The sequence below is a fragment of the Chelonia mydas genome, chromosome 16 (assembly GCF_015237465.2).
Source record: "Chelonia mydas isolate rCheMyd1 chromosome 16, rCheMyd1.pri.v2, whole genome shotgun sequence".
Lineage (NCBI taxonomy): Eukaryota > Metazoa > Chordata > Testudines > Cheloniidae > Chelonia > Chelonia mydas.
The window spans coordinates 16,367,512-16,395,057 of NC_057857.1; the positions used below are offsets into that span (position 1 = coordinate 16,367,512).

Below are 27,546 nucleotides of genomic sequence, written 5' to 3' on the forward strand. Positions count from 1 at the left end.
ATTCAACCCCCCAGCACGGCCTGGGCCGGAAGAGCGGGGCAGCCAACCAGGGCACAAAACTGTGAGCGTGGAAAAATGGCCAAAAAAAATGGAAGGGGACGCAAATATACTTGCTTGCCTCAGGTGCTAAAATGCCTAATTACAGTGTTCAAGGTGGAGGGGGAGGGGAGGTTTTGGGAAAAGGTTCTGGTTTTGAGCCCATCTCCTCTTGAAATAGAGGTGCAGTAGTTACAAAGTAGGATGGCAGACTATGAAACACTATGTTGCCAACTCATGTGATTTTATTGTATGCCCTACAATATTTGGTGTTTTTTCTTAAATCCCCAGCTTCTGGAGGCATGTGATTAGGTGAGAATCACAGCTTTAATTAAAAACAAAAAACAAGTTTCTAGTCTCTCATAATTAGACAAAATCTTGAAAACATGAGTTAAGATTACCCTGAAGACTCAAAAACCACAAGGCAATGAGAAAAGTACCCAAAGCAGCTGGAGCCCGGGGCTCTTGCCCTTTCCCCAGGTGATTCTTTTCCTCTCACTGTTTTGACATCTACCCTGTAGGTAATGTTGTTTAAAAGGGCATTCTCAAGATAATTTCCATCATTTAAACAATCTCTCCCCTCCCATGTTATTTATAAACATTTTTCTGAGGCTTGCAAAACCTTTTTTCCCTTTTACCAAAATATTTTCCTCTATCTTGCAGGTGCATTAATAGTTGGGGTTTTGGTTTTTTTAATACCACATATTGAATACAAAATACAAAACAAAGATTTGGAGAGGAAAAAATTCTCCAGAGCAAACAGGATGAGTCAAGTACACACAACAAATAAGCACAAGCACAGAGACTCGTATAATGCTCTGAATGTGTAATAAAGTAAGAGTGCTCTAAAGTAAATTGTCATAATCTGTTTTGGTTATGGAGTGACTGTGGCACAAGTGCACGCTTTAATCGAGTTCAAACTGACGTGAAGGGAGCAGTGCGAATAAGCAGACAGAGCACCCTGCTCCTTGAAAAGTTATAGTCCTTTGATATTCTTTGCAAGAGCTTATTCTGTTCACATGAAAATTCTCCCTTCAGTAGAATCTCAGTCTGTTGCAATGTATGAAGGAGACCAGTAAAAGGACCTTGATCCTGCAAAGGCTTATGCACATGCTTGACTATACATATTGTGAGTAGTCCAATTGCAGTAACTTGGACTACTCGCGGCACACATAAAATGAAGCATGTGCAAAAGCGTGTGTAGCATCAGGGCCTCGGTGGCATAAAAATTCTTCTTTCTTGTCCCTGGATCTATTTTGCATTTGTTAACACTTTTAATGATAGCTGGAATCATAGTCCCAATTGATAAGGTATCCATTGCATCATGATGCATTTCTTAAAATAGGCAGCTTTACACAATTTATACATTTTGGAGAGGATTAAATGGAATATTTGGCTGCCCAAGGAATGCTTGACTGAGCAATCCCATAGCTATTCAGTGGGAGTAATTTAAAGCATAGGTGCTGGACGTGCTGCCCCACCTCCTGGCTTAAAGTGGTTTCCATCATATCCAGGGTTTACAGTTTGGTTCAGTGGCTCTCCGCACCCCCCCCCATACAATTGTTCCAGCATCCCTGATTAAGAGGAAAGCAAAGTACATGACTCCAGAAATCTTCAACCACAAAGCACCCCAGGCAAGTATGAATGAAGGGCCCAATCCTTCAAACACTTATGCACGTGAATAACTTTACTGATATGAAGCGTGACTAGGAGCAATACCGGCAGGATTGGGGCCTACTTCTAGTCTGGAGCTTTGACATGAACATGGCATCACTGAGTTGCTTTTTGGCTGTAGCTGGGCTGCTCGGGAGCGATGACTGGGCACTGGGCTGCTACGTTTCGTTCCCCTTGAATTTTTTTAAATTAAAAATTATACATCTAAAACAAACCTTAAGTGTGTTACTAATGCTATTGTAGCTGCTTAGCCAATACAAGGGGAACAGGAGAGGGGGCGGGGTGTGGGGCAAGGGGTGAAGGAGTGTGGGGGGCCCAAGGTTGGGTCCGGGCAGTGAGAGGCGGGGCATGGGGAGAAGGGGCAGACGGGTGCGGGGGGCCCGGGGCGGGTGGTGAGAGGCGGGGCAGGGGGAGGAGGGGCAGAGAGGTGGGGAGGGCCCAGGGGCGGGTAGTGAGAGGGGGTATGGGGAGAAGGGGCAGAGGGGTGCGGGGGGCCCAGGGGCGGGTGGTGAGAGGCGGGGCAGGGGGGAAAGGGGCAGTGGGGTGCGGGGGGCCCAGGGGCGGATGGTGAGAGGCGAGGCATGGGGAGAAGGGGCAGAGGGGTGCGGGGGGCCCAGGGGCGGGTGGTGAGAGGTTAGGCAGGGGGAAGAGGGGCCCAGGGGCGGGTGGTGAGAGGCGGGGCATGGGGCGAAGGGGCAGAGGAGTGCGGGGGGCCCAGGGGCGGATGGTGAGAGGCGGGGCAGGGGGGGAAGGGGCAGTGGGGTGCGGGGGGCCCAGGGGCGGTGGTGAGAGGCGGGGCGGGGGGGGGGAAGGGGCAGAGGGGTGCAGGGGGCCCAGGGGTGGTGGTGAGAGGCGGGGCAGGGGGGGAAGGGGCAGAGAGGTGGGGGGGCCCAGGGGCGGGTGGTGAGAGGTTAGGCAGGAGGAGGAGGGGGCCCAGGGGCGGGCAGTGAGAGGCAGGGCAGGGGGAGAAGGGGCAGAGGAGTGCGGGGGGCCCAGGGGCGGGTGGTGAGAGGCGGGGCAGGGGGGGAAGGGGCAGTGGGGTGCGAGGGGCCCAGGGGCAGATGGTGAGAGGCGAGGCATGGGGAGAAGGGGCAGAGGGGTGCGGGGGGCCCAGGGGCGGGTGGTGAGAGGTTAGGCAGGGGGAGGAGGGGGCCCAGGGGCGGGTGGTGAGAGGCGAGGCATGGGGCGAAGGGGCAGAGGAGTGCGGGGGGCCCAGGGGCGGATGGTGAGAGGCAGGGCAGGGGGAGAAGGGGCAGAGGAGTGCGGGGGGCCCAAGGGCGGGTGGTGAGAGGCGGGGCAGGGGGGGAAGGGGCAGTGGGGTGCGGGGGGCCCAGGGGCGGGCAGTGAGAGGCAGGGCAGGGGGAGAAGGGGCAGAGGAGTGCGGGGGGCCCAGGGGCGGGTGGTGAGAGGCGGGGCAGGGGGGGAAGGGGCAGTGGGGTGCGGGGGGCCCAGGGGCGGTGGTGAGAGGCGGGGCAGGGGGGGGAAGGGGCAGAGGGGTGCAGGGGGCCCAGGGGCGGTGGTGAGAGGCGGGGCAGGGGGGGGAAGGGGCAGAGGGGTGCAGGGGGCCCAGGGGTGGTGGTGAGAGGCGGGGCAGGGGGGGAAGGGGCAGAGGGGTGCAGGGGGCCCAGGGGCGGGTGGTGAGAGGCGGGGCGGGGGGGAAGGGGCAGAGAGGTGGGGGGGCCCAGGGGCGGGTGGTGAGAGGTTAGGCAGGAGGAGGAGGAGGGGGCCCAGGGGCGGGCAGTGAGAGGCAGGGCAGGGGGAGAAGGGGCAGAGTGGTGCAGGGGGCCCACGGGCAGGTGGTGAGGGGGGGGGGGGAAGGGGCAGAGAGGTGGGGGGGGCCCAGGGGCGGGTGGTGAGAGGCGGGGCGGGGGCGAAGGGGCAGAGAGGTGGGGGGGGGCAGGAAAAGGGGGAGCGAGGAGCAGGGCCCGGGGCCCCAGCTGGAGGCCGCGTGCGGGCTGGCGGAGGGGGAGGCCCCGCTGCACCCGCCCAGGTGGGAGCCGTTTCTGGTCCCCGTCTCCCAGGGCAGCGGGACCGGGCAACAGCGATCATGGAGAGCTACACGGTGAGGGCCGGCGGCTGCCCCGCCCCTGGGCGCGCTGGGGGCCGGTCTCGGGCCGGAGGGGAGGGGAGGGGAGGGGTCCCGTTGCCCCCAGGGGAGGGGAGCTGGGGGGTGCCCGTTGCCCATGGGGCAGGGAGAGCTGTGGGGTGCCCGTTGCCCATGGGGCAGAGGGCGCTGGGGGGTGCCCGTTGCCCATGGGGCAGGGAGAGCTGGGGGGTGCCCGTTGCCCATGGGGCAGGGAGAGCTGGGGGGTGCCCGTTGCCCATGGAGCAGGGAGAGCTGGGGGGTGCCCATTGCCCATGGGGCAGAGGGCGCTGGGGGGTGCCCGTTGCCCATGGAGCAGGGAGAGAGGTGGGGTGCCCGTTGCCCATGGGGCAGAGAGCGCTGGGGGGTGCCCGTTGCCCATGGGGCAGGGAGAGATGTGGGGTGCCCGTTGCCCATGGGGCAGAGGGCGCTGGGGGGTGCCTGTTGCCCATGGGGCAGGGAGAGAGGTGGGGTGCCCGTTGCCCATGGAGCAGGGAGAGCTGGGGGGTGCCCGTTGCCCATGGAGCAGGGAGAGAGGTGGGGTGCCCGTTGCCCATGGGGCAGAGGGCGCTGGGGGGTGCCTGTTGCCCTCGGAGGAGCGGGACCTGGAGGGTGCCTGTTGCCCAGGGGAGCTGGGGGCTGCACAGTGAGGCAGCTCTGAGCTGTTTTTGTGCCCAGGTTCCCCCCTGTTTATCAATGCCTGTTCCCCCCACGTAGGTGCTGGAGCAGCTGGAGCCCGGGGCTCTGGGCACAATGCTGGTGGTGGAGTTAAAAACGGTGAAAGAAGGTGCTGGGAGGAAATATGTGCTGAAACAGGTGAGACCTTGGTTGCCATGACAGCGAGATGCAGCTCTCTAGTGCATCTCCCCAGGCCCATTCGCCTGAGAGCAACGTAGCCCAGCACACCAACCGTCACAGACACTGGGTCTGATTTGGCTTATACTTTGAATGGTGACACTGTCTTGAACTGCAGGTCAAGCACCCAGCAGATCCAAGCACCCAGCAGTAGATATTAGGGTTGCAGTGTATAGTTACTGATGATATTTACAAATTGGGTGCAAATCTCATTTTCCTGGTGGGGTTACTTGCGTGATGCTCGGTGTCATAAAGCTTGGCCACCTCTGTATTATATTCTCATCCATGTCTTTTATTATATTGTTATCTTTGTCTTTTGTTTGTTTGGTACAGGTTGAATGCATGGATGAACAACAAGCAAATAATGCCCTGAAGGAGGTAGCGACGCAGTCTTTTTTTACTAGTCTCGTTCAGAAGGAGCAGGGTCTTCTCTTAAACAGTAAAAAATCCTTTGTCAGCAATAATTTGAAACTATAAATAGCCCTACCTGATTTGGGTCTTGACTTACCCATAAACTGCCTTGTCCTCCCTCCTTGTGGGGCCCCAAAGCCTGGGCTCCAGCCTGAGCCTGAATCTACACAACTGCTTTATAGTCCAGCAGCCCAAGCCCCAGGAGCCTGAGTAGCTGACATGGGCCAGGTGTGGGTATTTTATTGTAGTGTAGACATACCCTAAGACACCAGCAACTCAGTTCAGCCTATGAATTCTTATTAACAATCCTTAGGCTTGAACAAAGAACAGGAGGACTTGTGGCACCTTAGAGACTAACAAATTTATTAGAGCATAAGCTTTCGTGGGCTACAGCCCACTTCATCGGATGCACAGAATGGAACATATAGTAAGAAGATCTATATATATATATTCGTACAGAGGTGGTGGACTTAAATATTTGTTTGGGTTCAAGTGGCCAGCTGTTCTCAATGGATGGCCCTCACTTCAGAGCCTGTATTTGTTTACCTTTAGGGCACAGTGCAAAGCCCATCTGTTTTTTGGTCATTAGCCAGAAGGATGGAGAGTGGTCTGTTGATAGTCCTGTTTATATTAATGACTCAATTTCTACATAGTACATGTTATTTTAATGTTGTGTTGATTTTTGTGCCCATGGATCTAGAAATTTCTTGATGGGAATGTCTTCACTGGCCTTTTCCTTCTATGGTAACCTGCGTTGTGCATACTTCCTTCAGTATTTAATAAATAAGACATAATAATAAGTCAGCAATATTGCTAATATCATAATTATTGTTCCACCAGAACACAAATATTCACAACAGAATGTGTCTAGTGTCACTGCTGGTGTTCATTGCACCTAGCACCTGCTGTTCACAATGAGTGGGAACGTTTAAAACCAATTAATATGTAGTTGTGGTCAGAAAGTAATTAAAATTGCCTATTCCATGTCAGTCCCCTGTGTGTATTCAGAATTAGATCTGCTGACTTTACTGACCAAAGTTTGAGCCAAATTGTCTGTTGGTGTAGTTCTATTAAAGTAAAAGAAGTTATGCTAGCTGGGAATTTGGCCCTTTGTTTTTACTCCTTTTTACTCCAGTTAGCTCTGTAGTGCCATGAGCACAGCTTTGGGAGAGTGAGCTGAATTCTGTTCCAGCTCATACATCAACAACAGAATTTTTAAGCAAGTTCCAATTTTAGGATCTTTATCTTGAGACTTTACCTCATGGCTAGGTTTAGAGAGGAGGACACTTTGTGCATTTTAGTTACACCTGCAATTCACAGTTGACTCAGGGTTACTGCAGATGATGGGTGTACGAGAAATAACTCACCTTGACTTTCAAATTCCAGGATGAGTTTGCAAGGCTGGCTGTTAGGAAACAATCTTTTTACTTGTGAACTGATCCTTTGCGAGATGACAAATGTTGAAGCCCACTATGCTATTTGTACAGAGTTATATTTAGAGTAGAGCTTCACTTAAGTACTATAATTCACTTCTCTTGGCACTCCTTTGATTGTAAATGTGAAATAGAACTGAAAAAGAACTGGACCTGGCTAGTTTTTAACAGGGACATGGCATGCATGACAGTCAGATATATGCCCTTTGTGTTCTGTGTTTTGAAGACATTTTCTTAATCCAGGAGAAAGAAGCATGTGGATTGTTGTAGCTCACTCCAAGTAAACTCTTTGGGTTTCATTTGCTGTCTTTCCAATAGGCAATGGATCTGCTGAAACTTCAGCATTCAAACATCTGCATTTACAAAGAATTGTTTATCACCTGGGATAATAAGGTGAGAATGAAATGCTGTCTGTTAGAGAGGAGTGCACAAACTGGCATGTCAAAGTTTCTGTAGCTAGGTAAGGGGTCACTTAAGGTTTCTGGGCCTGTGACTGAGCCACCTTCTGTGAAGGTAGCTCTGAGTTACACTACCATTGGGGCAGCACAACATGGCTGTGTTGCAGCCCAGGATCTGTATGCAGTGTCTTCTCCTTTGCTTCCATACCCAACAGATATACAGTTTTTAAGCTGCTGCAGTTCCTTGCATGTCTGAGTAAAGCACCTTAAAAACTGGCCCATAAAGAAGCCAGGAGGCCAGAGCTATTTCTTTGTGGACACGATCTTGCACTCTACTTGGGCCTAAATCCCATTGAATTCAGTAGCATTCACGTTTGTGTGGAACTGCTCATATGTTTTCAAAGGTACTTGTTCCTGTTAGAAGCAGATGTTTTATGTTTAAGTAGACAAAAGTAAATATTGACTCTTTTGTGGGAGACAAATAATCCCATCTCATACTTCCATGGTGTGCACCAAATCTATTTGCAAGGCCCAATGGCCCAGCTGCTAATTTGTATCTTTGTTGCTGCATATGTCATTATCTATAAGTGACTGAATAATGTTGACCTAATCTCTGTTGCAGATTTCATCTCTATTTCTTTGTCTGGTGATGCAGCACTCAAGCCAAGGAGACCTTTCATCTCTGATCAAGGCAAAACGGAAGAAGCGAGAGAAAGTAGAAGATATGGTAAAAAATTACAGAAAAGGCATCTTATTGAAATTCAGAGGAATCTCACTGCCTTAACTTTTTTCACCACCTTCTGTCCTTTCCCAGCTGCTCCCCAGAGACATCAAAGTATAGTATTTATTGCTTAAAGCAGGAGACCAGGACTTAAAACTTCTGAATTCTCTTCCCAGCTCTGCCACTGAGTCATTGTACAATCACAATAATAATACTTAGCACTTATATAATTTTGTACTCCCGGGCAACTTAGCCTTTCTGTGCCTTAGTTTACTCTTCTGAAAAATGGAGCTAATAATAATGCCTGATTCACAGGGGTGATGTGCAGGTTAATTGATCTGCAGAAAGTGAAAGGAGTATAGTATTCCCACTTGGACTGGAGCCTGTATCAAACTAAGCAGCCTTCATGTTCTTAGACCTGGCTTATTTCACCATGTAGTTATTCTTCGTGTACTACATTTTCATGTATATTTTTGTCCATAGGTAATTCAGAAGTTCCTGGGGCAGATGGTGGATGCTTTGTTTTATATACACAAACAAAATGTTTTTCACAGGTAAATAGAAATTCCAGCCTCTTTGACTGCTCGACCTTTGCCGGTTTGCAGCTGAATTATTACTTCAGCGCAACTATTCATTTGAGAAGCAAGACATTGTACATTTTGATGGCAGGGTGAGGAGTTTCAGAGATAGGATGTAGTGTTAAAATGAGTTTAGAGCAGAGAGAGATGATTAGTAGATCTACTGTATGAGTGTTAATCAGTGCTCTTCTCCTTCCTCCACTATTTTTCCCCCTCAGTGGTGTTTGACTTCAGAGACAGTAGTCTGAGTGTGAATTTATTGATTAAAGCAGGGGAGTGGAAGTTATACTCCTGGATTATATTTCTGCATCTGATTGTTGTGTGACTTCAGGCAAGCCATTTAACTCACATGTTCTCCCCGGATTTATCCATCCACAAAATGTGTATAACTTAACTCTTGAATGTTTGCAAAGTGTTCACGATCCTATAGTTAACGAAATACTGGAATATTGACTCTTCATTCACATTCATATTACAGTCTATAATCCTGTATAAAACTTGGCAAATGAGCTGTGCCTAAGAGAATGAACAAACTTAACAGGAATAAGAGAGGAAAAAAGACTAGTTCATGCTCAATATTCAGATAAAGTTGAGGCTTCCAGTGTCAATTTTTAAAGCTTTTTGCCTTATTCACAGTAAAAAAGGAAAATAAATGTATTTTATTTCATTATCATTTGTAACTTAAAAACAAAGCCCATCTTCTTTGTGTAAAAGGTCACAGAGATAAGGAGCCTGTAGCTATACATCATTACGCTCTGATTTAACATGTTGATAAAAACCATTTCTCTGTATTGCAGAAACCTCAAACCGTCTAACATCCTTTTAACTGATGAAGTATCCTTCATGCTTTGCGATTTCAGTGTAGAAACTCTTATGACTGATGAAATGAAATGGAAGATAAGAGTGGAAGAAGGTAGCTATTTAATTTTAATATTTTAGTATTCTTTTTTTTAAAGAGATTCAACTGTGTTTTTTAACAGTTTAATTCTATTACAAAATAAAGAAGGAAAACACCTTTTTTTTGGCCTATTACATTTTATTTCTTCTAAGCAGCAAGCAAGATCATTGTAAAAGATCAAGAATTAAATAGATTGATTGTGATATGAAAACTTTCACACTTACTGTACATAATTGGTCTGAATCTTGCTCAGCAGTGATAAAAAATAATCGTTACCATCTGATGGCAGTTTTGTGGTACATTTAAAATGAGTTTGGAGGTTGTCTGTCCAGTTCCAAGTGGACAGATGCCCACATCACACGAACCACTGCACAGTTGGAAAAATAGGTCTTTTAATATTTTGGGAGTTATGAGATGACTCTAAGCTAAACTGGATTTGTAAGACTATTTGCAATAATATGTCGGAAGTTAGATCTTGGAGAATTGTCATTAATTGTAGTGCGGTTCTTCTTAGAATCTTCTATGGAATATCACCAGTAAAAATCTGACTCACTGTAGAATCTTTCTGACTGAATTGTACTTTGATGTGAAACTGCTATCTGCAGGTCACACCCATGCAAGCAAAGCAAAACATTACACAGTGTCAAAACCATTACTGATCTGACATTTATTTCAACAGATCCTGACTCTAAATCCTGCATGTCCCCTGAAGCACTCTGCTTTTCCTTTAGTGAGAAGTCTGACATCTGGTCTTTAGGATGTATTCTACTAGACATGATGACCTGCTTCTTTCTGAGTGTATGTTCTATTGAGAGTACCACGAACATTTCACTGGGAATATAATGTGTCAAAAAACCCCAAGAAATCCACAAAGTGAATACATACAGATTCTACCAATATTCTGCTGTTTACAGGTGAAAGAGACAAATTCATTACTGCGGGATATTAGAAAGGATACCAGTAGTCTTGAGAGAGTTCTGACGTTAATGCAGAAAGGGAATAAAGATACTCAGCCTTTGTCTCCAATTTTACTTATGATGTTACAGATTCAGCCCAGTATGAGACCCTCAGCAAAGTGAGTTCTGGACATTTTCCCCTGCTCTGTTCTGTTTTTTGCTTTTTCCCCCCATCTGCTGTAAGAGGGAGTGTTCTTCAGTGTTTAGATTAGGGGACTGAGCCAGGGCTCCTAGGTTCTATCCCTGTCTCTGCAACTGGCTCGCTGTGCTACCTTGCTGTAAAAAAGTCACTTCACCTATCAGTGCTTTGGTTTCCCCATCTTTGAAGTGAGTGTTCCAGTGTACACTGACCAGAAATTCTGTGATCAGAAAGGATAGTTGGTTTTGTTGGGGAATTATGATATAAAACAATGTTATAAAAAGTTATAGACAATCTTTTGGATGCTCGGCTGTAGTCTGTATACAGTTTGCATTCTCAAAAAATGTCCGCATTGACTAAGGTTTTATTTTTATATGAGAATCTCAAAGCTCTTTACAAATATTAATTCATTAAGCCTCAGAGCACATCATGAGATTGGTTAGTGTTATGTCCGCTTTCCAGGTTGGTAAAATGAGGCACAAGGGTTAACTGACTTGCCCACAGTCACAAAATCAGTGAAAGAGTCAAGATCAGAATTTAGGAGTCCTGACAACCAGAACCGTATTTTACCCACTCATTAACACTTCCACTTCCAACAAAACACACCAAAATCAACAGTAAAACTTTGTTGACTTTCTTTCTCTCTCCTTTTCTAGGGATCTGGTTGATATTCCACATGTTATGGAATGTTTGGCTCTTGCTGGTTCCTCTTTATCAAAACAGGAAAAAACCTTGCCTTCAGCAATTGTAGATGTGCTCCTTGAAGGGGGAATTGGAAGTGTTTTAGGTAATCAGGAAAATAAGTTGCCTTTGAGATACTGACATTTGTTTCCTATTGAAATGCTATGTGTGTTCCATTTAGGATGTATTATACTACAGAAATGAATGAGTGGATGGCTACCCATTGTACCTGAAATGAAATGCATCACTGTTTTGGACAAGAATCTCTGTGTCACCAGTCTTATAACTTCATAAGACTAGTAGCTCTTATCTAATGTTCTGTCTGAATAGGGTGAGAGAGTGTTATTAAAAGAATTTTTGTAAGACTGTTCTGAAGTTCCTGGGAGCTCCCCACTCTGATTGCATTCTAGTTTATGGCAGTTAAACCTATTAAGATATTCCGTTAGAATGCATTATTGGCTAAAGAGAAAAAGCTGCTCCTTTAAAGCATTTTGTTTACTTATATATCTTTACATTTTATTATTAACATGATTTCATATTGGAGTGTTTTTAAAGAATATAAATTATACTTAAGCTACAAACTCTCAAAGAATTTTATGAGACAGCAACATGATAAGGTTTGTGGTGGCTCCTAAATATATCCAGCAAGATAGATCTTCTGTACATTTTCTTCTTAAAAAATCCAAACAAAATGTAACTTGTAGAGGGTTGCCATATTCAATAATAAATATTTCTAGTTTCTAAAGCTTAGCAGCTCCATAAACCTGCTAGAGCCGTAGTTTTTTCCCTCCTGAGATTTTCAGCATCACAGGGAAGACTGACTGAAGAAAATGTTACATATATATGAGATCAGATTCACAGTTGGTGGAATCAGCATAGCTCCATTGGCTTTAAAAATGGCCTCTACCAATTGACGTTATCTGGGGATCTGGCCCTTAGCTTGGGTTAGGGGTGGGGATGGAATTAGCTTTAGTTGTGAAAAATCTGCTCTGCACAAGATAAAAAGTGTGTGTAAAACCACTAAAGCCTTTTTAGTTCAGTCTACAATTCCCCCAAACAGGAAATGCCATGTGCATAGGTGGGGAAAAAATCTGACTATTTTTTGTTCATATATCAACACACCTACTATTTTGAGTGAGATTTGCAATTTTAAAATGTTTTACACTTTCTTTCAGATCCTTTTTTAACTGAGTCTCAAGCTGAATTTCTTTCAATTATGTGAATTCACAGGCTAGGCACAGAATAGGAAAACAATAACATTATGAACGTATCCTGTAAATATTTGTGTAAAATGACTTAGCAGAAACTTCTGATGTCTTGTTTTATGCAGAATTTATGGAGACTTACTGGGACATAGAGCAGGCTCAAGCAAAAGCCATCAAGCGCCTTGCCAGCTTACTAGATGAAAATGGTATGGATCAGTATTTCAGCATTTTGTTTTACTATGTTCTTGCTCACTGCTTTTACTCTGAAAATAGTGGGAAAACATATTGCATAATAGTACATTAGCCTGTTGGAAAACTGGGTTCAAATTCTGCCATTGGCTACAAGTGAAAATGAGGTTGATTGCTCCCAACTTATTTTCCACTAGTGCACATGTGGAAAAAACCCACAAACTGGCACAATTAGTGATCTCTCTCTGTTTGGGAAAAGCTTGGATTGAAATAGTTGGACAGGATTGGAGTGCACTGGCAGAGCTGTGTACCAAAGATGCTGTACGTCAGGGCTGGTGTGTGTGTTGTCAGACACCTGTGGGGTCCCAGGGCTGTAATAACAGGGAGTGGTGCAGGCTGGCATTTTAGTGCTTTGGCAGAGCTGTGTGTTGGAAGGTTACGTAGCTTCTCCCTTCATTATGCCTAGCTCTCTGCGGTGCTATTAGACTAATGCTTTTGTGAACTCTAAATTCACTCTGTTAAACAAATTCCATTAATAGTACTCTTATTTCAAACTATTATCACTTTTAATGCTGGCATTGACCTTTAATATTAAAAAATAGAGATGTTGAAGATCTGGGTAGATATTAATGTATAATATTTAATGCTCTAAGAATGTACGCAATAAGGGGAAAGAACATGGTGTTTTCCTGTCATCTGCCAATATCTGTGAAGCATTTCAACTGAAAAGTGACTTTTCCCATTGAAATAATGTGACTCAGTGATAAATAACAGTTTGAATAGGCATGAATAGAACCTTGCTAGCAGTGATATAAGCAGAATTTGTTACAATAGATAATTACATCTCTGAGCAGGGCTGTCCCCAGGGGGGTGCAGGGTCCAGGACATAGGCGCCGAGTTTCTAATCTGCCGGAGCGGTGCTCCCCCACAGCTCCACCCAGGCCATGCCCCCACTCCACCCCTTCCCCCAAAGCCCCGCTTCTTCCTGCCCTGCCTCTCCCCTGCCAAGTTCCTTCCCCTCCCCTGAGCGCGCTGCGCCCTTGCTCCTCTCCCTTCCCCCTGTGCGCCTCCTGACGCCGCAAAACATTTGATCCGCGGCAGGTGGTAGGCGCAAAGAGGGAGGGGGAGGTGCTGATCGGCAGGGCTCACCAGCGGGCAGCAGGCGCTGGGGGAAGGGGGAGGTTCTTATAGGGGGGCTCCTCCTTGCTTGCCTGCCGGCCTGCTTGCTGCTCACCTCCCTGTTTGCCTCCTCACCCCGCTCGCCTGCCCGCCTCACCCCCTTGTCCACCTCCTCATGAAGAGCAGGGCCCCCCACAGCGCAGGGCCTGGCGCGGTCGCCCCGATTTGCTGTACCCAAGGGATGGCTCTGTCTCTGAGAATGCTTAGAATGGGTTCCAAGAGGACATCTAAGTTCCCTTGGACAATTTTCCCTTTTACCATCATGTTTTGTGGGTTTGTTGCTCCCCTTTGGAATAGCTAATGCTGCTCAAAGACTTGCTAGGACTGAGAAACCTAGTGAAGTAATCTCCCCCGAGAGTCTGAAAAGCATACTATCTCAGCACTGCCACACCAGAATTCTAGCCCATATCACTTAGAACAGTGGCTCTCAACCTTTCCAGACTACTGTATCCCTTTCAGGAATCTGATTTGTCTTTTGTACCCCCAAGTTTCACCTCATTTAAAAACTACTTGCTCACACAATCAGGCATAAAAATACAAAAGTGTCACAACACACTATTACTGAAACAGTGCTTACTTTCTCATTTTTACAATATAATTATAAAATCAATTGGAATAAAAATATTTTACTTACATTTCAGTGTATAGGATATAGAGTAGTATATAATTCTCTGTATGGAATTTTAGTTTGTACTGACTTCGCTAGTGCTTTTTATGTAGCCGATTGTAAAACTAGGCAAATATCTTGATGAACTGATGTACCCCTTGGAAGACCTCTGCGTGCCCCCAGGGGTTTGTGTATTCCTGGTTGAGAACCACAGACTTAGAATGTAGCCAACCAAGAACTGTAATACTACTTCCTAGGAAGAAGATGGCTACAACTAACTTGAACAAAACGGAAGATTGTGGCTGCTTTTGTTTTTAATACAGAGAAGGTGCCCACGAGACTACTGGTATCAGTGTGTAATGCTCCATCTTGATATGCACAGCTTTTCTTTCAGATCAAGAACATTGTTTAACCATCTCTGCCTTACCATGTCATGCAACCTCTCCTAAAGCTAGGAACTCCATGTTGTATTGAAGGTGGGAAGCATATAAACCAGCTATGTTGTTCATAGTGTTATTAAATATTGACTTTAACAATTCTTTTCTTCATAGCTTTTATGTATTTGCTAGAACTTCTGGATCCTGTCACTTGTGCAATGAGGACTCATATAGGTTCTCTAGAGCTACAATTAGATGGCTGCAGATTACTGCTTGACATTATTGGCCAAGGTACAGTAATGAGGTTCCGTACTAAACACTGAGTAACTTGTTACATGTAGTAAACAGGATTTGAAATAGATTTGGTGACAATTAATATTCATACTAAGATATTAAGGGGTAAATTTATAGTTACGTGGGAATTTAGCCACCTTTAAGGGAGTCCAGATTCTCTAGCGTGGGTAGTTTGATTTAAGTCAGAGTGATGTAAATCAGCAAGCAAGAAACCTTGATTTAATCTTGTTTTGCATTTGTATTTTAGTAGTTTTCCTAAAGGAAGGATGATTCTCATTAGCTGGTATCATTGAAACTTCTTTATTTGCAACTAAATACAGCCTTTCTATTAAATTTGGTATTTCCGTTTGCTCACCAGGAGGATACCCTATATCTATACATATTTATTTAAACAGACGTTTATTCAGATTCTTAATTTTTATTTTTTTATGATAGAAAATAATGAATGATACATTTCCCATTTACTAGATTATTTTTGTTTACTCATTATATGTGTCAAGCTGCATTTGGATGGAAATTAGAATGCAGTTAAAATGAACAAAAACAGAATTTTAAATTTGTTTTTAATTAGTTAAATAAAACTACGTTAACGGTGCTGCATATGTAAGAAAAAAAGAAAGTTTCTCAAAACATGTTTTGCATTTAAAACTAACTGATTTGTTAAATAGAGGAAGTATTAGCTGTAGCTAGTGAATTGATGGAGTGTTTTTGATCACCACGGGCTAGATTTTGAAATCCCTGTGAATTAGGCACCTAACCTGTTCAGGCACTTTTGGAAAACCCACAAGGTGCCTATCTGCACTTCTGTGTGCCTAAAGGCCTTTGAAAATCTGGCCCTACGTCCTTCAAGTTTTTAGAATTAGTAGATCTCATCCTCTCCCACCTGTTGGAAGAGGAAATGAGATTTCTTGCTTTTTCATCTCCCAGTTGGTGTCAATTTTAAATGAACTAGTCCAAATGCAGAAAATATTCCCCTGGCATCTGCTTGGTAAACTGAAACCACCATTTGGAAAAATGTAAATACCAGCATTTGCTGCAGTGTAAAGACTGCAAATAATAGAGATTCTTAATGCAGCACATGACATTGTAACATATTTATAAAGCTTGTGTTGAGACCACAAAAGTTAAAGCCCCCCCCCAATTCTGTATATAATTAAAAAAGCAGCACCCCTTTAACTTGTTAACATTTGAGGAGGCCTTATTGATGAAGCAAATTACTTTTTTATTTATTTTAATAAATGTTGACTTTTAAAGAACGAAAGCTTTTGTAAAAAATTTTTCCCAAGTCCTGCATGCAGATTTTTACTAAAGTTTATAAACAAGTGATGTGGTTCAGTGCTATGGTTAAATTCTCAGAATATACTTGCAAAACATGCTACTGAATGGGCAAAATGGGTAATTGCACATGTTCACAGTTTGCAATCTGTTAATGATCAGTTTCCAATTGTGCTTTCTGCATATGATTTAGGGGCATATTTTTGACAATATAGCCCTGGTATCTAACAAAATTTCTGTATAAGATGCAGTATGATTAACTCCAGGAGCAACCCATAGGTTTAAAGTTGCCTCTGAATAAAAACAAATGTTCTGTGTAAAAATAATGTAATTAACTAGACTGTATCTCCTTTTCGTTCTTCTTTTACCTGTCCTCATTTTTGTGAAATAATTTCCCACAGGAACATGAAAATTGCAGAAAATGAGACAAAAAGAGCAGCTTGATTTCAGGAAGAGAGGGGGAAAAATAAAAGTATAGTCTATGCTAAGTCAACAAGTGATGCTTGCTTCATGGTATACCTATGCTGAGAGCAGAAAAATCAGACTTTAATGAAAGCTGCTGAAGCCTCCTCATGCTGTTCCATGTTTTGCTTTTGACAGCCCTACAACAGAATGTGGATGTGGAGATGCTAGTTGGTGAGGAAGGAATCAATTCTCTGTTAAAGACAATGATGACATATTCTGAAAATGAAGAACTGCTCTCAATGATCTGCACTTTACTAATGATGATTTCAGCCAGTGGTGGGTCCTCTGATCCTTTCATATGGACATGTTCTTGTTGTTTATCCATCTTTATCTGTTGGATTAGATACATAATGGAAAACTCCGTGACTTAGCCTAGCTATGTTGCTGTACATAGGTTATTTTTCCATCTCGGAAGCATTAGTCAGCCAGTTCTATTTGCAAGTCAGCTGGGAGCATAAGGTACATTATATTCGGACTAAGTGGTTTGAGACTGGATGTATTAAAGAGGTGGTGTGCTCAGTCTTGGTTGGCTAACAAGTGATTCTTATTACTTTACACAGATAGTAACACTGGGGAAAGCTAGGGCATGAAACCTGGGTTCCATTGCTGCCCCACCAGCACCTAAGATTAAGTTAGGGGTATTTTTAGTAAAAGTCACAGTCAGGTCACTGGCCGTGACTTTTTGGTTATTGCCTGTGACCTGTCCGAAACTTTTACTAAAAATACCCATGACTAAATCATAGCCTTAATTATGATGGTATTCGGTTGATTTTTGTGAAGGATTAGGGGAAGGATTCATCAATGCAAAAGGAACATGTCCAAAAAAGATTTGAAACTGACCAAAAATATTTTACATTATTGTCTGCAGTGTAGTTGTAGCTGTGTCGGTCCGAGGAAATTAGAGAGACAAGGTGAGTGAGATAATATTTATTATTACTTAATATATATTCGAGCCACGTGGAGCTCTTCTTCAGGTCAGAGAAGAGGCCTGAGAGACCCAAAGAAGAGTAATGTGTGGTTCAAAAGCTTGTCTCTCTCACCAACAGAAGTTGGTCCAATAAAAGATATTACCTCACCTCACTTGTCTCAAAAATATTTTAAGTATTTTATTTCAACTTATAAAAAATATAAAAAGGCAGCTATCTAAGATTCTTGGCACCTTTGACCTAAATTACCTAAGTTATGGTTCAAAATGAATTCTTAAGTCTGGAGTTGACTAGGTTGGTTGGATTGCCAGATTGACTTGAATGGCAGTGATTGGTGCCCTCTCAATAACTCTTTTTTTTTTTTCTTCCATGAAGCTCAAAACTATAATGGGAAGAGAAGCCCAAATTGAAAAGGTTCTGGAAAGGCCAGTCACCACAAGTATAGTCTGTGTGCATGTGGTTCTCATTAAGAATCCAGTACATTTCTTTTGCTCATTTTCATATTGCCCTTTATCATATTATGTTACTCCCTTGTTTCATGACTCCTTCTGATTTAAATTTGTTGTTAGTGGTGGCAGTGGCAATATAATTATAATATGTCCTTTTCTGTCCTTATTAGAAATGGCTGCAGAAGCCCTGAGGAAAGCTGGGGTCATCACAGATGTTCTGTCAATTATAAGCAATTTTCCTCAGAACAGACAGATCTGCCTCTCTTGCTCTGGTATTCTTTGGAGCTTGGCTGTGAATGGTAAGTAGAACACAGCAGATACTGTGCTTAGCTGGGTTCAGAGATTCTTGTAGCTTGGGGATGAATCTTTTTACTGACTTCTCCCAACTTTGGGTACAGTGGGGTGTTAGAGAAAAGAATGTGGGTGAGAGCTTTGCTTGAATAGCATTAGAAGATCCATCTTTGAATGAGCTATGGGGCAACACAGACTGAAGATCAGTGCAAATGTCTCAATATCCCTAGTGATGGTAAGGACCCAATTTATAAATGTTTCTGTGGAAGGCTGAGGTGCATACTGTTTATAAACATTCAGAAATGAAAAGTGGGTTATGTGGCTACGGGTTCCATCACATAATGTGGCGTGTTGTGATAAGAAGAGGAAATGGAGTATAATCAGCATATTGGATTGATTTAAGAAACAAGCCTAGCAAGTGGAGGTGAATTAGATGATACATTGGTAGAGAGGGGGAATTGTCTTTGAAATACGTAGCTTTTTTAATAACCCCAGAACACACCCTAGCTGCCTCAGGAAGAGATTTGTGTAAAAAACCTCCAGCCTTGCATTTCTATCCTACAGTCCTGTCAGAAACAGGATCAGGCTCACTCTTGAATAGAAACCCCCAAGGAACACCAGCAGGTGGCATTCCTTCTGAGTCAGTGCTGAATTGATGCCACAGCATTGCATTACGCTGCTGCTGGAAGATCCCCTTTTGCACTAGACCTAAATCTGAGGCCCTGACCACGGGTGGTGATTAGATTCCATGACGCTTCTTGAAAGAGCAGGGATGTGTTATTCTCATTGTCAAGGTAAAAAAAACAAAACAAATGTGCGCAATTGTATTCTGCACGTATAATTTCCCACTGCAGGTTCAACTCGATATTTTTCTCTGTGTGATCTGTTAGGTATCATTCCTGAGTGCCATGTTCTACCTACAGATGGCTGCATTTTAGGTTTGGGTGAAGCAATTCCTGTGTATAGTCTGTATGTTAGATTAAGCTTGTAAAGCTTTTGCAGATGAAAACAGCTGGAATAATGCAAGTGTCAAAGTCAGATTCAGGACTCAGATAATTTGTCAGACCACTCTGTTTATTAGCAAAGCGCTTTGCCAATGCACCCAGATGTGAGCCCCACTCTGAGGCTCAAGATAACTTATTTATACAGCTAAGCCAAAGCCAATTTAACATAAGAGACAAAAGAAAGCAGAAACTGACAAATATACATACATATCTTATTTGCATACTAACGTTTACCAATCTCCTAGCTCAGTAGGAGCTCTAAGTTAATTAGTTTGAGGACCCATTGTCTCACACTCCTTAATGTTTCTCTTCCTGACAACTATATTTCAACAAACCCTTCAAGTAGCATTTCTTTAATGAATTATAATTTCAATATAATTCATTCTACTTTCACAATCCCTCCTTTTGGTCAAGCTACGCAATGACCAACAATGACTGGGTTCCACATATCAGTCGTTCTTTATCTCTTTGTTCATCAGTGATATTTAAAATCATCAAATTAGCACTCTGGTTTGGGGCAGCTATCTGTGTAGCATGCCTGACACAATTTTGGATACAACAGGAAAGTAACTGAAAACATACAAAAATTATTAGGATTCCAAACAGGAGAGTTAGGGCTCCCTGAAACAACCAGTTTCCTGTGCCAGAGAAATTGAAAAGGTTACTTAGCCACTTCCATAAAGAACTTGGCTCTTCGTGGGGAAGATATGCGATTTGTTCTAAGTGGCTAGCACAATCTATTACCTCACTGGTGTTGTCTGGTATATACACACAGCAGTCTTTTCCAATGAGAGCACAAGTCCCTCCTTTTGCCACCAGCACTATGTCCAATGCCTGACGGTTTTGGAGGGCCATCTGTCGGATTGCCTCTGTTTCTTTGGCCAGGGCTCTTAAACTTTCTCCGGTTTCATTTGCCATTATTTCAACTACTGCTTGTAACCTTAGGAGCCTTTTTGCATGGTGTATTACTCCCACTAATGGTATTAAGGAACCGCCAATGGCCGCTTCCCAGGTTAAGGGGCTTATGTTATTTACATACCATTGGGCATCTGTTAAGTCCCTTCTTTTTCGCCTGAAATTGCAGAGGCGTTCTCAAGGGAAGGTTCCTAGCACTCGGAATTGTGGGAAGAGTCGGGCGGGATAACAGATTCCTGACCAATTAGCTGGTAGTGCGGTATAAGCTCTGGTCCCACACACCCAGTGATGGCCTATTAAGGCCGGGAAGGGTCGGTTGCACCCATTTGTCATATAGGTGTTTGCAAAGGAGGAGTAGTATCCCCCAAAGGGTACAGGGTAATTCTCCTTACGAGGAGTGGTGTTATTTGCATGACATTGAAAGTTTGTATTGTTTTCACTAAGGTTACTGTAGGGGGAACATGAGATTGATTTCTCTGTTTGATCCCAGGTTGAGAAAAAATTCATATCTCCATACCCGGCCCGCCACTTTTTAGTTTAGTTTGAATAATCTCATACACCATTGGCCACAATATGCTGAAGGCAACGGCTTTTCCCCATATCCAGCCCTGTCCCATTACACACCCAACACCAATGACCTTTTCCCTCCACCACACTTATCCATTTAGATGCATTTATTCCCACCGCTTCCCAAGTGCCATTGCTGTTCCATATTTTGTTAAACAGACGAGGCCCTCCAGTGAGGTCTGGGGACTTGAGTGGGATAGCCAGGACAGGAACACCAGTTTGAGAGTGGGCTGGGATGTGGCTGCAGACTCACCAATTAGAAATATTAAGGGTCTGAGCTATCCACACCTGCTGCTGGATAAAAGAATTGTCATCGTGGTCTCCCCAGACCGTAAGATACCAGCAGCCGAGGAACAGGCAGAGGCGCGTGATGGAGGCAAGGCTCTTCTGGTTCTGACAACCTCAACTGAGGGAACCGCAGTCACGGTTTTACGCCCACCAGGCAGTAGGCGCTAGGCTCACTACTGCCTTTTTTTTTTTGTGTTCGTCATCTGCTTCTGGCAACCCTTACGAGAGCGTAGATTGTAAGGTATTGCAGACTGTTCCTCTACGTCTTCTTCTGGAGTCAAAATTGACTCTGCGTTGTCCTGAGGTGGTGCTTGGTTCTCCGGGGATGGTGCCTTCTTACACTGTGAAGCATGTATCCACGCTGCGATACCAGATAGTTTAACAGCCGTCTGTGTAGTAAGCAGTACCTGATGAGGACCCTTCCACCGGGGCTCCAAGGCGTGCTTTCGATGATGGCGCCGTACGTAGACCCAATCACCTGACTCAAGGTTGTGGCAAGCGTCGGAGGTGGGTTCCGTGGGCCAGGCGACTCGAACCTGTGAATGGAAGTGACTTACAGCTTGCATTAGTCCCTTGCAATACTGAAGGAGCGCACTGTGAGTCAAGTTCAAATCTGGAACAGGGGTAATGGTAGTCATAGCTCGCATAGGGCGTCCCATAACAATTTCAAAGGGACTTAATTTATGCCTTTGGGATGGAGTGGATCTCATGTCCATAAGGGCTAATGGTAAGGCTACTGGCCAGCTTAATCCTGTAGAGTCACAAATTTTAGCAAGCTTATTCTTAAGGACACCATTTGGTCTTTCAACTGCACCTGCACTCTGTGGGTGGTAGGGACAGTGCTACAAGTGTTTGATATGCAATATACAGTCCAGGTGTTGAACAAGTTGTCCAGTAAAATGTGTACCCCGATCACTGGACAGAGTAGCAGGAATTCCCTTGGCAGGCATAATATGATTTAACAAACATTTGGCAACAGACAGTGAGTCAGCCTTGCGACAAGGAAAGGCTTCAATCCAACCGGAGAATAAACATACCATAACCAATATAAATTCATATTGTTGACACTTAGGCATTTGTGCAAGAACGGTGCTTGAGGCAGGCCCCGGAATCCCTGGGGCACTTTTACAGGTTTACCAATATTATGGCTTTGGCAAATGGTACAGGCTGCACAGTGGCGGGCTGCAAAAGAGCTAAAATGGGGGGCCCACCATCCTGTCTTTGTTACAGCAGAGATCATCCCCTCCTTTCCGACATGCGAAACACCGATAACAGGGCGGCCAGAGATGGGTAGAGTGAAAAGGGGGCTACCAAGGTGCCAGTAGGTGAGCGCCAAAAGGAATCGGGATGTAGAGAGCAACCTTGGGCAACCCAGGATTCTCTCTCGGTTTCTGGGGCAGAGTCTTGGAGCAGGGTGAGGTCAGTGAGGGACCAGGAGGGTAAGAGGAGAGTAGAGAACAAGGGAATCAGACATTTCGACTAGGCGCGCTGCAGCAGCCACAGCACGCAGGCAGGGGGGTAAGCCTTGGGCAACAGGGTCTAAAGTGGCAGAGAAATAAGCCACTGGGTGGTTCTTTTCTCCGTGCATCTGAGTGAGAACTCCAAGCGCACACCCAGATTGTTCGTGGCAGAAAAGGGTAAAAGGGTTAGAATAGTCAGGCAGCCCTAAGGCAGGGGCAGAAGCCAAACCCTGTTTGAGGGAAACAAAGGCAGAATTGGCCTCAGGGGACCACGGCATGGGGTCAGGCACAGAGAATCGAGTGAGTTCCCGGAGAGATTTTGCAAGGGAGGCATATTGGGGAATCCATTGTCTGCAGAATCCAGCCATGCCGAAAAACTTCCGGACCTGGCGTGGGGAGCGAGGTCGGGGAAAGCTAAGGATAGCTTGGACGCGGGTGGGAGAAAGTGCACGGGAATCCTGGGAGAGGAGAAAGCCAAGGTCTGTGACAGAAACTTGACAGAGTTGTAGTTTAGAGCGAGAAGCTTTGTGACCCTTATTTGCTAGGGCAGTAAGGAGCACTAAAGAGTCAGTTTCAGAGGCAGACAATGAAGGGGAACAGAGGAGTAGATCATCTACATATTGGACTAGTGTGGACCTGGACGGGAAAACAAGGTCAGCAAGGTCTCAAGCTAATGTTTGGGAAAAATATGACGGGCTTTCAGTATACCCCTGGGGCAGTGTGGTCCATGTGTACTGTTGCCCCTTGTAAGAAAAGGCAAACAGGAACTGGGAGTCAGGGTGAACCGGGACAGAAAAGAAAGCAGAGCACAAATCAACAACAGTAAAATGAGTTGCATCTGGTGGGATAGAAGCCAGAATCTTTGAGAGAGGCAAGTTTTGATTCTGTCCACCTATCATTTGCCTCGTCCCACCGCTGCATGAAACAATCAACCTCTCCTTTTGCCAATTTAGTTTTAGGTTGGCCGAGTTTGTCTTTTAAGATGTCTACTCGGTCTTTGTCCCAAGATCCTAACAGTGGCCACTGAATTTTGGGATTCTCCTGAGTTAGGCTTTTGCATTCCCATACACATCTCCCCCCCCCCCCCCCCCCCCCCCCAGGTCAGCCTTTTGAAGCCATCCCCCACCTACGTCATGAGGTTTTCTGTTCATTAAAACACAGCAATGCTAGCAACAAGACAAACACCACAGACAAACAACACAAAACATAGATCCATGGTATTCTGAGTTATTCTTCCGCTGGCGCCAGCTTGCTTGTAGAGTCTAAAAACAAAAGAAACAATTTCCACCCCCCTGGTGGGGACAGATTATTGCTTAATAATAATACCACTTTCTTTTACAAATTTCCTTGCTAATTGCAGGAAAAACAGAAGAATTACCTCCAGGCTGTACTTATTTTGTTCTATAGTCAGGCTAGTGAATTACCCCACTCACTGGTCATTTATGAAATTCGTGAGGTGGTGTACCTCAGTTTCCCGTCTTGTGCAACAGACCATGTTTGCAATAGTTTCTCTGCTGTACCAAGCTTTAAGTTTATTCTCAGGTAATAGCTGAGACACAGCTTCAGATTTTAGCACTATATACACACAGAAAATTCTCTTTTGCCTAACATCCCTTGCACTGTGATTACTCTTTTACACAACTGTACCCCAGTTACACTTCCATCTTGCACAACTAGACACAACCAGGAGCAGCCAAGTTAAGTTCCAGTAGAAACCCCTTACGTCCTTTAGTGATTTTGATTACATTACCCAATAGTCAAATAATTTTGATCAGATTCTCTCTCTGCCTGCTGCCTGCAGCAGTCCCTTATAGACCATTTCTGTGCGAAAAGGGCCCATTTTCCCTCAGAATAGCTGTAAAGGCTTCTGGGGACAGAAGCGTAGTGGTGGTAGTAGCCACTCTACCTAACCCCCTTAGCCTAGACCATTTTTCCAGAAATTTACGGGAGTCCGGACTCTTCCTAAAATACATAAACTGAGCCGGCGTTCCTTTAGGGAACGGTCCCAACTTAGACGTCTGGTTACCCATACAGGAGGACTTTACACGCCAATCACACAAGAAGGAAAGTCGGGTTCGTCAGAGCCATGCCCGGTGCAACACACAAAAGGAGCCCACAGGCTACTGCCTCAACCGCCCTTGCTTTCACACCAAGGGTTTTACCCACGGTGTGGTGCGGCTGCGATTGTGCAGATTTCACTCACTCAGACCGTGGGGACAGGAACCCTTTGGTCAGCCGATCCCCGGACGGAGACGGCGCCCAGACTCAACCACACCACAGGGAGGACGGATAGACACAGAGACAAGACAGTCCTCAGTCCGGACAAAACACAGAAATAATTATCTGACCAGATTCCTGATGTCAGATCCCAGGATCCCTACCAGAACAGAGTGGGAACCAACAGGTTCGATGGCGTAGACTTCACTGTGGTCATGCACCCTTCCGTTCTGGTGGAGGACTGCTCGGGCCAAATGCCCAGGTGCCAGCTTGCCACAGCCATCCTAAGAACAGTCAGGAGTCACACAGCCCCAGAGAAGACGGTTGCCAACTCGGTGGAACCTCCAAATTGTCAAAGTCAGATTCAGGACTCGCATAATTTGTCAGACCACTCTGTTTATCCGCAAAGAGCTTTGCTAATGCACCCAGAAGTGAGCCCCTCTCTGAGGCTCAAGATAACTTATTTATACAGGTTTCAGAGTAACAGCCGTGTTAGTCTGTATTCGCAAAAAGAAAAGGAGTACTTGTGGCACCTTAGAGACTAAATAAATTGGTTAGTCTCTAAGGTGCCATAAGTACTCCTTTTCTTATTTATACAGCTAAGCCAAAGCCAATTTAACATAAGAGACAAAAGAAAGCAGAAACTGACTAATATACATACATATCTTATTTGCATACTAACGTTTACCAATCTCCTAGCTCAGTAGGCGCTCTAAGTTAATTAGTTTGAGGACCCATTGTCTCACACTCCTTAATGTTTCTCTTCCTGACAACTATATTTCAACAAACCCTTCAAGCAGCATTTCTTTAATGAATTATAATTTCAATAAAAGGAGTACTTGTGGCACCTTAGAGACTAACCAGTTTATTTGAGCATGAGCTTTCGTGAGCTACAGCTCACTTCATCGGATGCATAGCATATCGTGGAAACTGCAGAAGACATTATATACACACAGAGACCATGAAACAAAACTTCCTCCCACCTCACTCCCCCGCTGGCAACAGCTTATCTAAAGTGATCCTCAAGTAGAGCCATTTCCAGCACAAATCCAGGTTTTCTCACCCTTCCCCCCCCCCCCCACATACAAATTCACTCTCCTGCTGGCAACAGCCCATCCCCCTTTGAAACCCCTCTTTATAATGCGCATGATAATCAAGGTGGGTCACCTCCAGCACTAATCCAGGTTTTCTCACCCCCCCCCCCACACCCCCCTTTTTCCTTTTTCGGAGGAAGTTTTGTTTCATGGTCTCTGTGTGTATATAATGTCTTCTGCAGTTTCCACGATATGCTATGCATCCGATGAAGTGAGCTGTAGCTCACGAAAGCTCATGCTCAAATAAACTGGTTAGTCTCTAAGGTGCCACAAGTACTCCTTTTCTTTTTATGAATACAGACTAACACGGCTGTTACTCTGAAACCTATAATTTCAATATAATTCATTCTACTTTCACACAAGATTATTTTACTAACGTAAAGAAGAGCTGATGGAAGGAATCTAGAGCATAATCAAATAAATAAGTAATCAATAGTGTGTTTTTATACTTTGTGCAGTAAGATGATGTTTGCCTGCAGTTTAATCTGCTCAATGCGTTAATGTTTGAGTTAACAAACTCTGCTTGATATATTGGCATTTGGCTTTTCTTCCTAATTCAGAAAGTAACATGGGACAAGCATCACTAAAAAATGCTGTCCAGATTATCACTGGAGTCCTCCAAGAACACCGTGAGAATGGAGAGGTGGTTGAGTCGGCTTGCTCTGCCCTCTGGGTTCTGACACTTCAGGGTGAGTTTTCATACTTGCTATGCCTTATGCACAGCAGGGGTTAGTCTGACCAAATCACACACAGCAGTTATTTAAGTAGTAATTAAAATGAATGTTGAAGAAGTGAATCCTCTATAAGTTACCTTGGCGCCATACAACCTGCTGTACTTTAGCTGGCAACATAGTTACCCTCCTAACTGAATCAGCACCCCCTAGTTCATCTCTTTCTGACAACCTCAGACGAAGTTTAATTTTGTAATAACTCTTAGCTAGGTTAAGTAAATACTGCTATCAGATACTACAGTGATGAGCACGGTTTAAGAACCTCTGTAGAATAGACTGTCACCTCTTAGTTGTCTTCTCTCACAACTAAAGAATCTCAGGTTTGTTACTCTCTTTCCAACGTAAAACCACCCAGTACAGTATTAGTGCTGTGGAGAGTATTACAAAGAAAGGTGTTTAACATGAATGTTGTCAGTGCCCTGGGAAGAACACAAGTTAAAAATAGAAGCATTATCTATATATCACTATACCTGTACATTAAAAGAAACATCTTTGCAGTATGAGTCCGGTACTAGTGCTCCTTCGGAATCACTTTATAGATGAAAACATCCTTGCAGCATTTTCATGCTACCCTTTCTCCTTTTTCACCTCTACCATTCAATCCCCTTATTATGGCCACTATCTTTCTAGCCACTGCATTCATTTCTCCCCAGCCCCTACTAGTAGAGGATGTTGTTTTTGCAGCATTCCTACCCTCTGCTGATCTGGGGTGTAAAAGGCTGTAACCAGGAATTGAACCTGGAGCTTCACCTAGCAGATGGCTCATAACTGTCTCTGAGCCCCTGGACCAACTCACAATGCTCAGATATTCTATTAGTCTGTATTATAGTAAAATAGGCCTAACAGGGCTTACGTTTTAGTTTTGGTGCATGGTAAAGGAATCCTTGTAGAAGCTTGAGGCAGAAGCTGAAAGCACTGATGGATATTTCACTGGTTATTTTTGCAGGCTGCTTAACTGAAAACCAGTATGAACCGACAACTCTGCTTCTGTTGGATGCTCTCAGGATGAACCCAGAAAGACCAGTGCTGGTGAAGAATACCTGCTTGGCATTGGCAAGCCTCCTAAGGATATCTGGTAACAGTCCAGAAAGGTGTTTTTAACAATGGCAAGTGGGCATCAGAGGCAAACAACACTGTAAAGACCAAAGGT

At 44.6% G+C, this 27,546-nt stretch overlaps 1 protein-coding gene across 1 annotated transcript in view; it reads left to right on the forward strand.

The window, feature by feature from the left end:
- Positions 1-3,659: 3,659 nt before the first annotated feature.
- The window catches only part of STKLD1 (serine/threonine kinase like domain containing 1), a 28,774-nt gene continuing 4,887 nt past the window's right edge, over positions 3,660-27,546 (forward strand). Inside the window, exons 1-16 of the mRNA XM_043530327.1 lie at positions 3,660-3,772; positions 4,511-4,609; positions 4,982-5,026; positions 6,811-6,885; positions 7,513-7,617; positions 8,095-8,165; positions 8,987-9,102; positions 9,767-9,885; positions 10,002-10,162; positions 10,839-10,969; positions 12,194-12,274; positions 14,595-14,711; positions 16,590-16,730; positions 18,000-18,128; positions 26,226-26,354; positions 27,343-27,471. Of these exons, the coding sequence (XP_043386262.1) occupies positions 3,758-3,772; positions 4,511-4,609; positions 4,982-5,026; positions 6,811-6,885; positions 7,513-7,617; positions 8,095-8,165; positions 8,987-9,102; positions 9,767-9,885; positions 10,002-10,162; positions 10,839-10,969; positions 12,194-12,274; positions 14,595-14,711; positions 16,590-16,730; positions 18,000-18,128; positions 26,226-26,354; positions 27,343-27,471 (1,663 nt within the window). The 5' untranslated portion in view covers positions 3,660-3,757. The remainder of the gene's footprint in view (positions 3,773-4,510; positions 4,610-4,981; positions 5,027-6,810; positions 6,886-7,512; positions 7,618-8,094; positions 8,166-8,986; positions 9,103-9,766; positions 9,886-10,001; positions 10,163-10,838; positions 10,970-12,193; positions 12,275-14,594; positions 14,712-16,589; positions 16,731-17,999; positions 18,129-26,225; positions 26,355-27,342; positions 27,472-27,546) is intronic.